This window comes from Mirounga angustirostris, unplaced genomic scaffold, assembly GCF_029215605.1.
Source record: "Mirounga angustirostris isolate CCGP_5_RB_7025 unplaced genomic scaffold, mMirAng1.0.hap1 SCAF_15, whole genome shotgun sequence".
NCBI lineage: Eukaryota > Metazoa > Chordata > Mammalia > Carnivora > Phocidae > Mirounga > Mirounga angustirostris.
This window is the reverse complement of record NW_026991723.1, coordinates 43,079,293-43,094,135: the sequence shown is the minus strand read 5'-3', so window position 1 is coordinate 43,094,135 and position 14,843 is coordinate 43,079,293. Positions and strand designations below refer to the sequence as shown.

The 14,843-nt window shown below is 36.1% G+C and overlaps 1 protein-coding gene across 7 annotated transcripts in view; it reads right to left on the bottom strand.

Annotated features, from left to right (window-relative positions):
• CNTLN (centlein) overlaps nt 1–14,843 on the bottom strand; it is a 300,088-nt gene that overhangs the window by 36,111 nt on the left and 249,134 nt on the right. For 6 of the 7 annotated variants that reach the window (XM_064579709.1, XM_064579710.1, XM_064579707.1 and 3 more), the window contains 2 exons: nt 7,180–7,371; nt 703–800 (listed from right to left, as the gene is read on the bottom strand). In XM_064579709.1, the coding sequence (XP_064435779.1) occupies nt 703–800; nt 7,180–7,371 (290 nt within the window). The remainder of the gene's footprint in view (nt 1–702; nt 801–7,179; nt 7,372–14,843) is intronic. The other variant, XM_064579711.1, reaches the window with a different exon arrangement.

Genomic DNA, 14,843 nt, shown 5'->3' with positions numbered 1-14,843 from the left:
ATCACTTCTAAGTGATCTTCACTTAAATGTGGTATACGCGTATGTACACGAGATCTATAGATATAGATATAGATAGATTTCTCAAATTATCAACAACAGACCGGAATTCTATCTAAACATGTTATCACCCCTAAGCTCTAATAATGTATCTATAGAAGATATAGAAAGGAAGTCATTTTGATTCAGTGAGAAAGAACATTTCAATCCCCTTTTTGTTAATAAACACATAAAGTACAAACTTCCGTGATCTTTTATTTTAGAGAAAAGCAAAACTTTCCTTTTTTCCCACCTTAGCTCTATAATGTTAGGCATTAAATCCAATAAAAGATCAGTCTACATATATATCTGCCAAATAATTACCACATTCTTAAGTTTTCTGTTTGTAGTCTTTAGTTTTTAATTTTTTTTTTATTCTTGTAGTCTTTAGGTCATTAATTTATATACATTCAAAGTTAAATGTTTAAGAACGAAAACCTAACTTTACATATTCTTACTCTAAATAAAAAATTGCAAATCGTTTGCCATCGACCATGCTTATAGGTAATATTCCTTAAACTTTCATCTTATTGAGGTTTAAACATGAACTAAGGAAGGAAAACTTCATTTTGAACATGTGGTATTGTTTCTTGGGTGCAATGGTTAATAGAGTTAACTACCACTAGATGGCACCAAATACAATGGATAAAAATATCAAGACCATACTTTTCATGCATCTCCTTTATGTGTTCTTCTTTTGCTAGGAGTTCAAATTTCAGAGACTTCACATTTGATGACTGTTTAGTGAGTTCATTAGTTGCATTCTAGATTAAAAATACACATAAAATCAAATACACCTTTCAATCTTTGGTGGAATGCAGCATACAAATAAATGCCATTCTCATGAAGAGTATATTAAGTTTGCAAAATTATGGTTATAATTTAAAAGGATATTTTAATATTTTTAAATGCTTTATTTCATATGTTTTAATAGAAGTACTATGATACACTAAAATTTTCATATAACATACCAAAACCACAGAAGAATGCCACTGTATAACAACTGTAAGAAGTACATACCCAAAATACACGTATGGGAAATATGGATTGTCTTTGTAAAACGTAACTGTGCATGTGGTTAATTTAGTATTTTAATGGGTTAAGAAGATCACTTAAAATGAATGGTGGGTTTACAAAGAACCCCCGTAACAGACCAAATATGGTCACAAATGCTCTGCAGCTCCTCCCATTAGGAGGTGAGATTCATCTTCCATCCCTTTCAGTCTGGCCTGGCCTGTGATTTGCTTTGACCAAAAAAAATGTGGCAGAAATGACATTACGCAAGTACCAGATCTGGGCCTCAACCCTTGCAGCTTGCACTTTTGCCCTCTTGGAATGCTGCCTGGGATCACCTTGCAGGGAAGACAGAGGAAAGGCCATGTGGAGGAGGACGGGGGTATCCGAGCAGACGGTCTGCAGACCAACTGCCGGCTGCGAGTGAGGCTATCTTGTAACTTCCAGGCCAGATAAATCCTTGAGTTAAAAGAATGCAGGCACAGGAGAGAACTCAGAAGACAGAAGCCAAAGAACTGCCCAGTCCTACCCACTGGATCCCAAGAATCAATAAACTGCTGCTCTTTTTTTTAAGATTTTTTAGACAGGGACAGATAACTGATAGGGAATTTTACTAATACTCAATACTTCCTTACTTGAATTTATTAATAATACTAAGTATTATTAAAGTCTCTATGCATCAACATCAGTTTGTCAAAGCAGAACAGCTTTGTGGTATTTGCTGACTACACAGCCCAGGAGCCAGAGGTAGGAACTGGAGTGTCAGGAACCCTAACTTTTAATTTGGACTCAAGTTCCAAGTGAACATGTAATCTGAGATATTACCTAGTGTTTTCGATATTATAGTTTCTCCACCTACAAGATAGTGTTAACATACATTAATTAATCTGCTAAAATTTTAAAATATTAAATTAATATAAATAGAATAAAATATGATAGCTTTAAAAATATTTGGAGTAGTTATTTTGCTAATCTTTCTAGTATTTACAATCATTTCTGTTAAAACTATTCCCAGCTTTGACTATGTCATACTAAAAAAATGTAAATTTGAAAAGATGAAACCATTAATCACACCATGTAAATACGAGTCAAATTCATTAGTCAGACTTTAAAGTATCTCACTGGTACAGCATATGTAAATGCAAAATTTGAAATAATTTTAATTTTTACAATAAATACGTAAATTTTCTTAAAAATTCAAGACTATGTCAGCATGGCAAGTGTATTGAATGTGAAAATTTTTGATTAAGTGGGGTCCTTTGGGTGGCTCATTGGTTAAGTGTCTGACTCTTGATTTCAGCTCAGGTCATGATCACAGGGTTGTGGGATCGAGTCCCATGTCATGTTCTGCAGTGGAGCTTGCTTAAAACTCTCTTTCTCTCCCTCTCCCAATGCTCCCCACTTCCCCAATCTCTCTCTCTCTTGCTCTCTCGAAAAAAAATAAATAAAAGTTAAAAAAAATTTTTTTGATTGTGTAATGCAATCTAAATTTCCACCATATTTGACATATATTGCTAGAATAAGATATTCCACACTAGTGAATTTAGGAGCTAATTGAAGCTTTTGCTTTAATCATTAATCTTAAATTCTCTCTGGAATGATTGTTCACTCATTTAGAAAGATGAACATCCATAGTACATTAAGCATTGTAATAGTGATACTTCAGTATAGTGACATTATAAATATTATCACTGTATTAATTATATATGTTATCTTGCTGTATTATATCTTCATCACTATATCATTATATTGTCATGGCTTTTGGAACTATTATGATATAAAAGGCTACTGACCCCTACTCTAAATGGTCCCAAACTGCTGTTTTTCTCATTTTGTATTTTCACCTTAACATTTTCTTATTTTCTTTTTCTCTTTGTCAATCCCTTGGTCAAAATTTCTCGCTTCTGCCATCCATGTTCCTGCCTAAAAACAATCATCTGGCCCTTGAATATGCTAGTTCTAATCTGTTGCTTCTGAGGTATTTTCTGCTGAGAAGTTTAACAAATAGACTTATTACAGCTGTATTTAAAATAAAAGATAACAGGCAGTAAATGAAGCCTGACAGTATCTTCAGTGGAATAAATCAAGTGGATTTTAAGGTAGTTGTTTGATTCTTTCTGTTTTTAGACTTAAGGCTGTTATTTTAGGACTGAAAATGCTGTAAGTCTGACTTCTGGAAAGTTGAGGGATTACTGAATTATAGTAAATAAAACAACACCAGCTTGATATATACTTCTGCCAGAATTTCTAAATCTCACAGCCATTTCATTTGATCCTTAAAAATCCTTATGAAGTGGGTAGAAGGGTATCCCTGCTTTAGACCTCCAGAGAAATTATTTCCTCCAGTCTGGTCCCATAAGAAGTTAGTGCACAAAGAGTGATCAAAACCCAGGGCCTCTAACATTTTCCATTTCTACTATACAATACTTATCTGCAGCATGACCTCAAACCTGGAGTAAAACACATATTTCAAAAATGTCACAATGGCAAGAATCCATCGTGGTTAGAGCTTTCCTGTCTAAGTTTATTAAATTTTATTTTATTTTTTTTTAAATTGCAGAGTGTCTGAGTAAAGGCATGGACTCTGAAGTCAGATGGATTGAGTTCTAATTTCGGTTCTATCACTTAGTAGCTCAGTTGATCTTGAACAATTAGTTTATCCTGTGTGTCTGCTTTCTCAACAGTAAAATAGAGTAATAGACTTTATCTCACAGGACAGAAATAAGGTGTTTTTTAAGATTTGATTTATTTATTCGAGAGAGAGAGAGGGAGAGAGCACAAGCAGGGGGAGCAGCAGGCAGAGGGAGAAGCAGACTCCCCGCTGAGCAGGGAGCCCGATGTGGGGCTCGATCCCAGGACCCCAGGATCATGACCTGAGCTGAAGGCAGACGCTTAACTGTCTGAGACACCCAGGCGTCCCTAGAAATGAGGTTTAAATGAGTTAATATTTCTAAAGGACTTAGAACTGCCTGGCAATAGTTTACATATAAAGGAACAGTAGTTTAAAAGCTACAATGCTTCATTATTGACCTCCTGGAAAACTGGAAGAGAACATGGTCTACACCAAAGGAATGCTTTCAACAATCAGGAAGTCAAAGAATCACAAATATAAACTGAAGTACTAGTCAATTCAAATTATATAAATAACAACTACAAATACACTAAATATAAATAACATATATATATATCTGTATATATATATATGTATATGCCATCCACTGGAAGGAATTTGTACATCTCTAAATATTTGATTATTGATCTATATAAAGTTGGGTACCTTGAGGAAACATGCATAATGTAGGTAAAAATGAAGATACAGAAAATACACATGAGCACTCAAATGATACTAAATGTACCATGTGTATCAGAGGTACACCTAAGAATTTACACAGAAAAGCCTAAAATTAATTGGCTAAAATAAAAAAAGATGTATGTAAACTTTAATATATTCAAATCTTTAAAAAAATTTTTTTAATTAACATATAATGTATTTGTTTCAGAGGTACAGGTCTGTGATTCATCAGTCTTACACAGTTCACAGCGCTCACCATAGCACATACCCTCCCCAGTGTCCATCACCCAGCCACCCCATCCCTCCCACCCCCCACCACTCCAGCAACCCTCAGTTTGTTTCCTGAGATTAAGAATTCCTCATATCAGTGAGATCATATGGTACTTGTCTTCCTCTGATTGACTTAATTCGTTTAGCTTAATACCCTCTAGTTCCATCCACGCTGTTGCAAATGGGAAGATTTCATTTTTTGATGGCTGCATAATATTCCATTGTGTTAATATATTCAAATCTAACCAGTTTTTTCTTAATTAAGCATAAAAACATCAACTAGAAAAGAAGTTATTTCTTGGAAAATTATTATGTTAGCAATTTGATACCTGTCATGGGTTGAATTGTGTCCCCTCAAAATTTATATGTTGAAGTCTTAACCCCAGTACCTCAAAATGTGACTGTATTTGGATAAGGCCTTTAAAGAGGTAATTAAGGTCACATGAGGTCATACGGGTTGGACCTTCACCCAATATGACTGGTATCTTATTAGAACGAGCGTAAACACAGATCACACAGACTCAGGGATGACCATGTGAGGACACAGCGAAGAAGGTGGCCATCTAGAAGCTAATGAGAGAACCTACTACCTATGGATACCTTGATCTTGGACTTGGAGACTCCAGAACTATGAGGGAAAAAATTTCCATTACTTAAGCCACGCAGTCTGTGGTACTTTGTTAGAGCAGACCTAGCAAACTAATCAAATATCAAAACAAAAATTTGTAGTAGCAGAGGGTATTATGTATCTTAAGGTACTGGTCTTCTAAGGTACTTACATATTAAAACATGAAACAAGACAAAGATCAAGATTTATCCTTTTTGTCCCTAGGTAGCCTGGTCAGTGTCCTAGGACTCCAAGCTAGATATGGACACTTCACTTCAAACGTACATCTAAATTGCTCCAGGCATTCTCATAGTCTTATCTTTGTGACTCACACATTCCTCCAAAGTGCAGAGAGATTTATATATGGGTGCAAACTTACACCATGGGAAACCATAATGTAAACAACCTAGAGATATTGATATGGGTCTATTATTTCCAAAAATTATGTTAGACCATTTCATAGTAAGTAAAACCAAGTAAGTAAAATATAAGTCAACGTAAAGCTATTAACCACTTTAAAAATTTTAGAAGTCAGATTAGGTATTATTGGATCCAACATTCTATTTTATCTTGGTGAAAACTAAAGTTGTATTAGGAGCCTGAAGACTTAAGTATAAGAGGAATCACAGAACTGTGAATCAAAGTCTCTGTAGTAGGTATAGATAAGATCAAAGAATATCTCTATGATTTTATCTTCTGTACAGAAACCTAACACTGAAATGGTCAGTTTTAGTCCACTTTTTCACAAACAAATGCATTTTAAGAAAAGATGTATGCACCAAAGCTTGCACCACTATTTTTTCTCATATTTCTATTATGTAAGATATTTAAATTTATAAAATGTAGAGGTTGAGGCAAGTTCTGCACATAAAAACTCTGAAGATGATATTCAGGAAATATCTAAATTAATGCCACTGTGTATATCTGATTATTATTAACAAAGCAAAATATTTTCAAGTAATGATACACTCATTTACTTTAAACATTATCCTATTTTATCCTCTTAGTAATCCTTCATTTAAAGATACTATTGGAGAGAGCACATATCATATTTTGAATTAAAAACAACTGAGTCTATTTGATAATTCAATATTCTACTACCCTTTTCTTTTTTTTCTTTTAAAAGTCATAGCTACTCCATTCCTAACGTATTATGTGCATTTCCAACCAGAACTTTCTTTCTAGTGACTCTCATTATAGTGATGGTCCCACATAAACTGTCCTTTTAGCTGCCAGCTAGCAATACCCACCGAACAAAATAATTAAATACGTGAGGAATAAATGAGCTTGTGTTAAACAGTTTGAAAATGAACTTTCCAATTAAGTATCACAAATCCTGTTTCTTACAAGGTAATTCTATTTAAACTAAGGCCAGCCTTATTTTTAAGTTGTTGATAGTTTCAACTGGACTTAGACGGTATTCTTTACAAAGAAAAGGAACACCCCTTTTTACTCTTATTCTCAGGTTTAACTTGCTAAAATCTATTAAACCAACCACCTTTGTTCTGTGCTTCTCCCTCCCCCAATAATTTCCCTCGTCCTTCCTCATCTCCATCCAACAACAACCAAATCAAAATAGTAGCAACTGTGTAGAGGGAAGCAATTCTATTTATGTTGATACACTAAAGTTTGAAAGGAATTCTGTGCAGTGGAGGGAGGGATGGAGGGTAGAGGGGAGTTCAATAATGGAAGAGAAATGACAATGGCCAGTTTCTATCACCTTCTAAATTAGGATTTCATGGTGTCTTCTCATTTTCTCAGAGAATAGTGTTAGGAGTTACCATATAAGAAACTACAAGGCTAAAAGAGAATGATGAGGCCAAATATAGTATTAATAACTTTTGGATTATTTATACCATAATTTACCCTTATTAGAATTAAATTAGAATCAATATAAACAGGTCTTTAAGGATTCACTAACTTAATATATGTTTTCATGTTTAATAAAATTTATAATCACCTTTAATTTACACTGCAATTGCTTCATCTCCAAATCCATGCTCCTTGAAGGACCAAGTGATGTGACCTGTATCCGTGGAACTATCACCCGGGAAACTTCTTCTGCCAAACTTGTGATTTCAGATGAGGACTCCAATTTCCTCAGCAAGTCTTCTTTTTCCCTCCGAAGCCCAGCCAAATAAAAATTTAGCTTCTTTTTTAAAAAGAAAATAAATATAAATGTATTATAAAAGTAATTACTTTTAACCTAACAATTATGAGCATAAAATTCTAATGCTAACGAAAAAAGTGAAATTAATTCTAAAAATAGTTATTATAAAAACTTTACAGAAATCATAACGCCTCCGAGTTTTTGCTTAAGGTTGTAGTGCTTGTAAAGGTTAAAACAACATGGGCTGGCTGTACCCAGCATCTTTTGGTTGGCTGGTCTTCACTCAAGATGTGCTATTTCTTTGACTTCACATATACATGGCTGAGCCAGAGATTCACGTATTTGATAACCTTGACTTCAGGACTGATGTACTTGACTGGTAAAAGCCAAGCTGGAGCAGGACAGGATAACAGATGTTAGTTGTTTATTCCACTGGGTAGGTCTTACCATCCTATATGGCAGCCAAAATGCTTCTCATTTAGTAACATAAATGTTAAGTCCAATTAGCAGAAGAGGCTTATTAGAGATTTAGTTCAAATAAATAGTGTGCAAACAAATTCGCTCAGTCTTACACATCTGATTGATAGTCGACAAGTCCTCTTTGTAATGTTCACATAGAACTGCACCAAACTCCTTACATTTGAATTTTTAATGACATCAACATTTTACTAAAAGACATACTGGTAATGTTTTTATGAAATAGTGTAAAAGAAATGGTCTTAACGTCAACCCTTCCCATTCACCAATCTGCAGTCAGCAGAATGTCACCAAGCTATAATGGCATAACAACTCAGAGCTCCTTAAGAGGATAACTGCAGTACTATTTTATTATTCCAGAGAAGCTTATAATATGGTAGTTTAACATGAGGAACAAGTACACAAAATGGTACTGAAATCTCTCAGGGGGCAAAAATCTTTCTTAGTGAAAAATTCTAATGAGAAACAGCAAAAGATGTAGCCAACACATACAGTAATATAAATATGGGACATAATAAGTTATCTAAGTATTAATGCTATATTTAAACACAACTTTTAGGAACTATACCAATAATTGCCTAGGTATTTGTGTATATATATCTATACTGTTACGTATGAATAGTTCAGATATTGGATTCAAAACTACGGCTTGATATATTTGATATTAGATTATGTTTTGGTAGAATAAAAAGTATGTTTTGGTGAAAAATTCTTTGATTATATTTGAACTTATTTTTTTTAAGATTTATTTATTTGAGAGAGAGAGAGAGCAAGAGAGCATGCACACTCAGGGGAGGGGAAGAGGGAAAGGAGAGAGAATCCCAAGCAGACTCCAGTTGAGTGCGCAGCCTGAGGGGTTGGATCCCATGATGGATGAGATTGAGACCTGAGCAGAAACCAAGAGTTGGAAGCTTAACTGGCTGTTCCACACAGGCGCCCCTCTTTGACTATATTTGAACTTATGATCTAAAGGTGTGGTTCTATATATTTTCAGAAAATATTCATTCATGAATTGTACCAAAGTTACCTAAATAATTAATATCTAAAAGCAAACTCATAATTTCCCTAACCCTGAAAATCTTCCTAGTTATCTTCCAAGCTTGAATCCATCTCCCTCCTTGTATATTGTCACGTTCTATAAATTATGTCATGTTCTATAAATTATGTCATGTTTCTCATATTCGCTCCCTCTGCCACTTTCTTAATGAAGACTCTCACTATCCCACCAAGACCACAGCAAAAGCCCTTCCCCTCCCTGCAACCCTTCCTATTTTTAAACCATCTTTTATATAACTTTCTAAAACAACACCGACCTCTTAATCCCTCATTCAAAAGGCCTTCAGGGGGTTTCTTACCCCAGTAGAATAAAGCTCAGATGTTTGTGGTTTTCATAAGGCTCTCTAAGATTTAGCTTCAATTTGTGTTTCAGCCAAACATCATCTGAAGTCAAACCTGCCTGCCATACCCCAAATATGCCATTTCTACATCAATGACTCTACACTTGGCGTCTCCTTCCACTGAAATTTCACTCATGCTTAAAAAACAGCTTAGTATTTCCTCCTTTATGAAGCCTTCTGTTCTTTCCCTTCTTCTTTTTCTTCAACAAGTAGCTTCTCCATTCCCTTAGCTCCCATAGCATTGTGTCTATTCTTCAACCATGAACCCTAATAAGTCCTTGAGAGAGGACTGTGCCTTTTTCCCCAGGGTGTCTAAAAAAATGTCTTCTGTATAGTAAGAACCAAAAGAAAGGCACAATAGACAAACTGTGGAAGGAACCAAGATGCCCTTTAACAGATGAATGGATAAAAAAGATGTGATACATATATACAATGGAATATTACTCAGTCATCAGAAAGGATGAATACCAACCATTTGCATTGACATGGAGGGAACTGGACGGGATTATGCTAAGTGAAATAGGTCAAGCAGAGAAAGACAATTATCATATGGTTTCACTCATATGTGGAACATAAGGAATAGAGCAGAGGACTACAAGGGAAGGAAGGGAAAACTGAATGGGAAGAAATCAGACAGGGAGACAAACCATGAGAAACTCTTCTGGACTCTGGGAACCAAACTGAGGGTTACAGATAGGAGTGGAGTGGGAGGGGGGGCGCCTGGGTGGCTCAGTTGGTTAAGCGACTGCCTTCGGCTCAGGTCATGATCCTGGAGTCCTGGGATCAAGTTCCGCATCGGGCTCCCTGCTCGGCGGGGAGTCTGCTTCTCCCTCTGACCCTCCCCCCTCTCATGTGCTTTCTCTCTCTCTCTCTCTCAAATAAGTAAATAAAATCTTTAAAAAAAAAAAAAAGGAGTGGGGTGGGGGGTTGGGGTAACCGAGTGATGGGTATTAAGGAGGGCACATGTTGGGATGAGCACTGGGTGTTATATGCAACTAATGAATCATTGAATACTACAACAAAAACTTATGATGTATTATATGCTGGCTAACTGAGCATAATTAAAAAAAAAAAAAGGTTCCAAAAATTGAAATCTCCCTATTTGTAGCATGGATGGTGCTATGAAGACACATTGATTTCAGCTCATATTTACAATCTTTCTATTAGTTTATCACTATATAAATTAAAATACACTTTTATTAGTAAAGTAATATTGTCAGTGTTTACTTAAGTAGTATGCACTGGAGCATTTATCAATCCTGAAGTGAATGCTATGCATCTAAATTAAACTTTCTAAGATTTTAATTTGGTATGACATAACTCATGGCTACAATTCTATGTGGAATCTCAGGCAACACAGAAAACTCTACTTTGATGAGGCTCTTTTCTTCCTACGAATAGTCCCGGTAGCTTCTCTCATTTGTTAAACTTGTATGACATTACATTTCTGTCTATTCCTTCCACAGTGGCAGATCCTAACACTATAAATAAATCCTTCACGGAGGAAAGACCAAGCCAATAAATATAGTTCTCTAAAAGACATGCATAGTAGATTTTAACGTTAATCTGACAGTATAAAAATTTATTAAATGAAAAAACACTGAAATTATGGAAACTGTAAATCACATGACTTGTAATTTATTAAAATATAAAACATATTTTAATTAACCAATATTTAAAATCTAAAATCTTTAAAATGTACTTCCAATATAATTATACATGCCCAGAAAAGCTACAGGGCCAGGGGCGCCTGGGTGGCTCAGTCGTTAAGCGTCTGCCTTCGGCTCAGGTCATGATCCCAGGGTCCTGGGATCGAGCCCCGCATCGGGCTCCCTGCTTGGCGGGAAGCCTGCTTCTCCCTCTCTCACTCCCCCTGCTTGTGTTCCTGCTGTTGCTATCTCTCTCTGTCAAATAAATAAATAAAATCTTTAAAAAAAAAAAAAAAAGAAAAAGAAAAGCTACAGGGCCATGTGTTGAAATAGAAGAAATAAACAAATCATATATTCCATCAGGTTGGAGTCCTTTATCCCTTAGAATTTTGGACAAATAATGATGGCCTTATTACTAACTTTTCTCAGTTTAAACATCCTATTTCTTATTTGAGAAATGCTACAGATAAGACAAGAAGTATAAATAACTTTCTTTTGTGTACACTTGGCTTGGCATGTGAGACTACTTGTGGTGACCTTGTTAGAAAGAGAGTATGCTTAAAATTTACCAATAAATTAAGATTATCCTTAAAATTGTTGCTTTTCTTTTTTATCAAAAGCATGATCCTATCTCTATATTATTACTTTACCATCTCCAAACATTTAAAATATATGTCATTTATATTAAAACCATAAATAATAATAAAACACATGGAGAGTCATAATTTCTAGATTTTAGCTTTGGATTTACTGCTTACCAGTTGAGTATGATGCTAATTAGCACTTGACATTGTTTCCTCATTTAAAAACAGAGATGATGTTTGTCTACCTAGCAAAGGTCATTTTGAGGGCAGAATTTTTTTAAAGAATTATGATAGCACTTGGTAAATTTTAAATTTACAGCATTATTGTTAGCACTATCTTGCGGTAAATGCTACCATAAAGTGTATGAGAAATACCTTAAAGGCTGAGAACCTGGATTTTAAAAAAACTTTGTGACATACATAAAATATTAAGTATATATATAAACATATACAGAAAATTCCTCCCTTAAAGAGAACCTGGATTTAAAAAAAAAAAAACTTCGTGATATATATAAAATATTAAGTATATATATAAACATATACAGAAAATTCCTCCCTTAAAAGATATACCAATCTTTTAAAAGTCTATTTCAATTTAAAAGTTGACTTCACTGAGAATAAGTACTGAGATTTGTATTGATTTATGTGTAGTCAATTATTCTAACCAAAGTTTATAAAGTAGAACTTAACACTATAAAAGTTTAAAACTAGACCCTAGTTATTATTTATTTAAATAGAACATTAAAGAAGCATAAGTCTCTGAGAAGGAAAGAACCCTCTAAGCAACTGTAAGAAGAAACAAAATATATTGGAGAATTCATTCTTCAGTAAGGAGCTCTGGGGTAGGCAGAATCCTCAGATGACCCCCAATGACCCACACCCTGTAAAATACCCTCCCCTTGTATGTGGGTGAGACCTGCGAACATAATAAGCTATCACTCCCATGATTGTATTATTTGTGTATGTTATATGCAAAAGGCATTCTTTAAATTATGGTCCCTAATCACCTGACTTTGAGTTAATCAAAAGCAAAATTATGATGGCTGGTCCTGACCTAATCAGGTGAGGCCTTTATAAGAAATCCAGGGGCTCCCCTGAGGTCAGAGAGATTCTCCTGCTGGCCTTGAAGAAGTAAGTGGCCATCTTATGAGAGGACTGTGGAGGGGTTAATAAGACAGGAACCTAAGGAAGGCCTCAGGAACTGAGAATGGTCCTTGACTGGCAGTCAACAAGGAAACCGGGACCTCAGTCCTATAATCACAAGGAACTGAATTTTTCCAACAAACACATGAGCTTGGAAGAAAAGCCTAAGCTCCGGAAAGGAAGCCAGCCTGGAAGACACACTAATGTGACATTCTGTGATAACACAGCCTTGTGATACTCTGAGAACAGGGTCTCACTAAGCTGTGCCAGACTCATCACCCATGGAAACCGTGATGTAATGAATGGATATGTTGTTTCTAAGCTACTAAGTTTGTGCTAATTTGTTACATAGCATGGAAAACTAATGTTGAATCCCCATTTTTAAAAAATAAGCCTCTTTCGGGCGCCTAGGTGGCTCAGTTGGTTGGGCGACTGCCTTCGGCTCAGGTCATGATCCTGGAGTCCCGGGATGGAGTCCCACGTCGGGCTCCCTGCTTGGCAGGGAGTGTGTTTCTCCCTCTGACCCTCCTTCCTCTCATGCTCTCTGTCTCTCATTCTCTCTCTCTCTCTCAAATAAATAAATAAAATCTTTAAAAAAAAAAAAAAAGCCTCTTTCTTAAACCTTGTTCTCTTATTGCCACCCTGCCCCACTTTGGGCAAGTATCCTGAACCCCGTAGAGTTTGCATAACATCCTCATTCGGATTTAATTTTCTCTTTATCCATAATTTTGTGTTAATTTTATGTCTTCAACTGCCTTAAAAATGATCTCATTTTCTCTGCTAGAAATATAAACTGCCTCTAGATCTGCATCTTACAGTTTAATTGCCAAGCAAAAGCCTAAGACCAGAAGCTTCCTTTTGCTGCTCTCATCAGTAACTGTGGAACCCCATGACCCAGGTGAATAAGGCTCTCTTGACAGACTCTCCCTTGTTCTCATATATGATAGTTCACTCAGTTTATTCAAGAAATACATTTCTTTTATTCTGGGCCCCAACTTAACATTTTCTGGAAGATTTCGATAGGCAATGTCTAGACTCGGAACTTAACATTTTCTGGAAGACTTCGATAGGGAATGTCTAGACTCGGAACTTAACATTTTCTGGAAGATTTCGATAGGGAATGTCTAGACTCGGAACTTAACATTTTCTGGAAGACTTCGATAGGGAATGTCTAGACTCGGAACTGACTCGGAACTGACTCAGCATTTATTTTTTTAAATACACACAGCATAGTAGTAACTGTCGTAGCTCTGTTTTCAATGATAAAAAAAAAAGTGACAATCCTTGCCTTCAGGTAGCGACCAGTCTAAACCCTAGAAATATACAACAATAAATGACAGTAAGCGCTATGAAGAAACGAAACAGGGAACTAATGGGAATGTTACTGCCTGCACATCCCACCTGGTAAGTGCTGTTACAGCCAGTTTCCTTCCATGCATCCCTCCTGGTCTGTTTTGTCAGGTGTTTCCTAGAAGCTAGGCGTAACATTAAAGGCTACAGCTAGATCTACAGCCACCTTGCTTTCCAGCTTTTACTCTAGAGAAGGTATCTGCCCAAACACTGGTGAGTAAACTGAGGGCAATCCTGACAGGAGGGAGGCTCTCTATTCCAGCAGGGAGCCTTGGTAAACATTTTAATATTCAAGAATGAATTATCAGAAAAACTAAAACTGGGCCCATGGAAAATATCCTAGAGTCCAAGTGAAATGAAGCAAAGGGCGTAGAAAAAAAAAATCAGAATTGAAAGAATCATTTCCCTAATCACTCCCCAAAATAATGTGTTTTTAGAGTAACTTTAATCTTGATGTCACCAAAGAATAAAATATTCAACATCTGACTATTTAATGGATATGATGCTAGTCGTGGCACAGGAAAAGAAAACACTTGTGAGTATTCACTAGTTTAGGAGCAGCACTCCAGGGAAAAGGACAGGGTGGCACAACTCTTCTGATTCTTTTTTTTTTTTTTTTTAAATTTATTTATTTGAGACAGAATGAGAGAGAGGGAGAGCACATGAGAGGGGGGAGGGTCCGAGGGAGAAGCAGGCTCCCTGCCGAGCAGGGAGCCCGATGTGGGACTCGATCCAGGGACTCCAGGATCGTGACCTGAGCCGAAGGCAGTCGCTTAACCAACTGAGCCACCCAGGCGCCCCTGATTCTTTTTTTTTTAAGATTTTATTTATTTATTTGAGAGAGAGAGAGAGAATGAGTGGGGGGAGGGGCAGAGGGACAACTGGACCCCCCACTGAGCATGGAGCCCGATGGG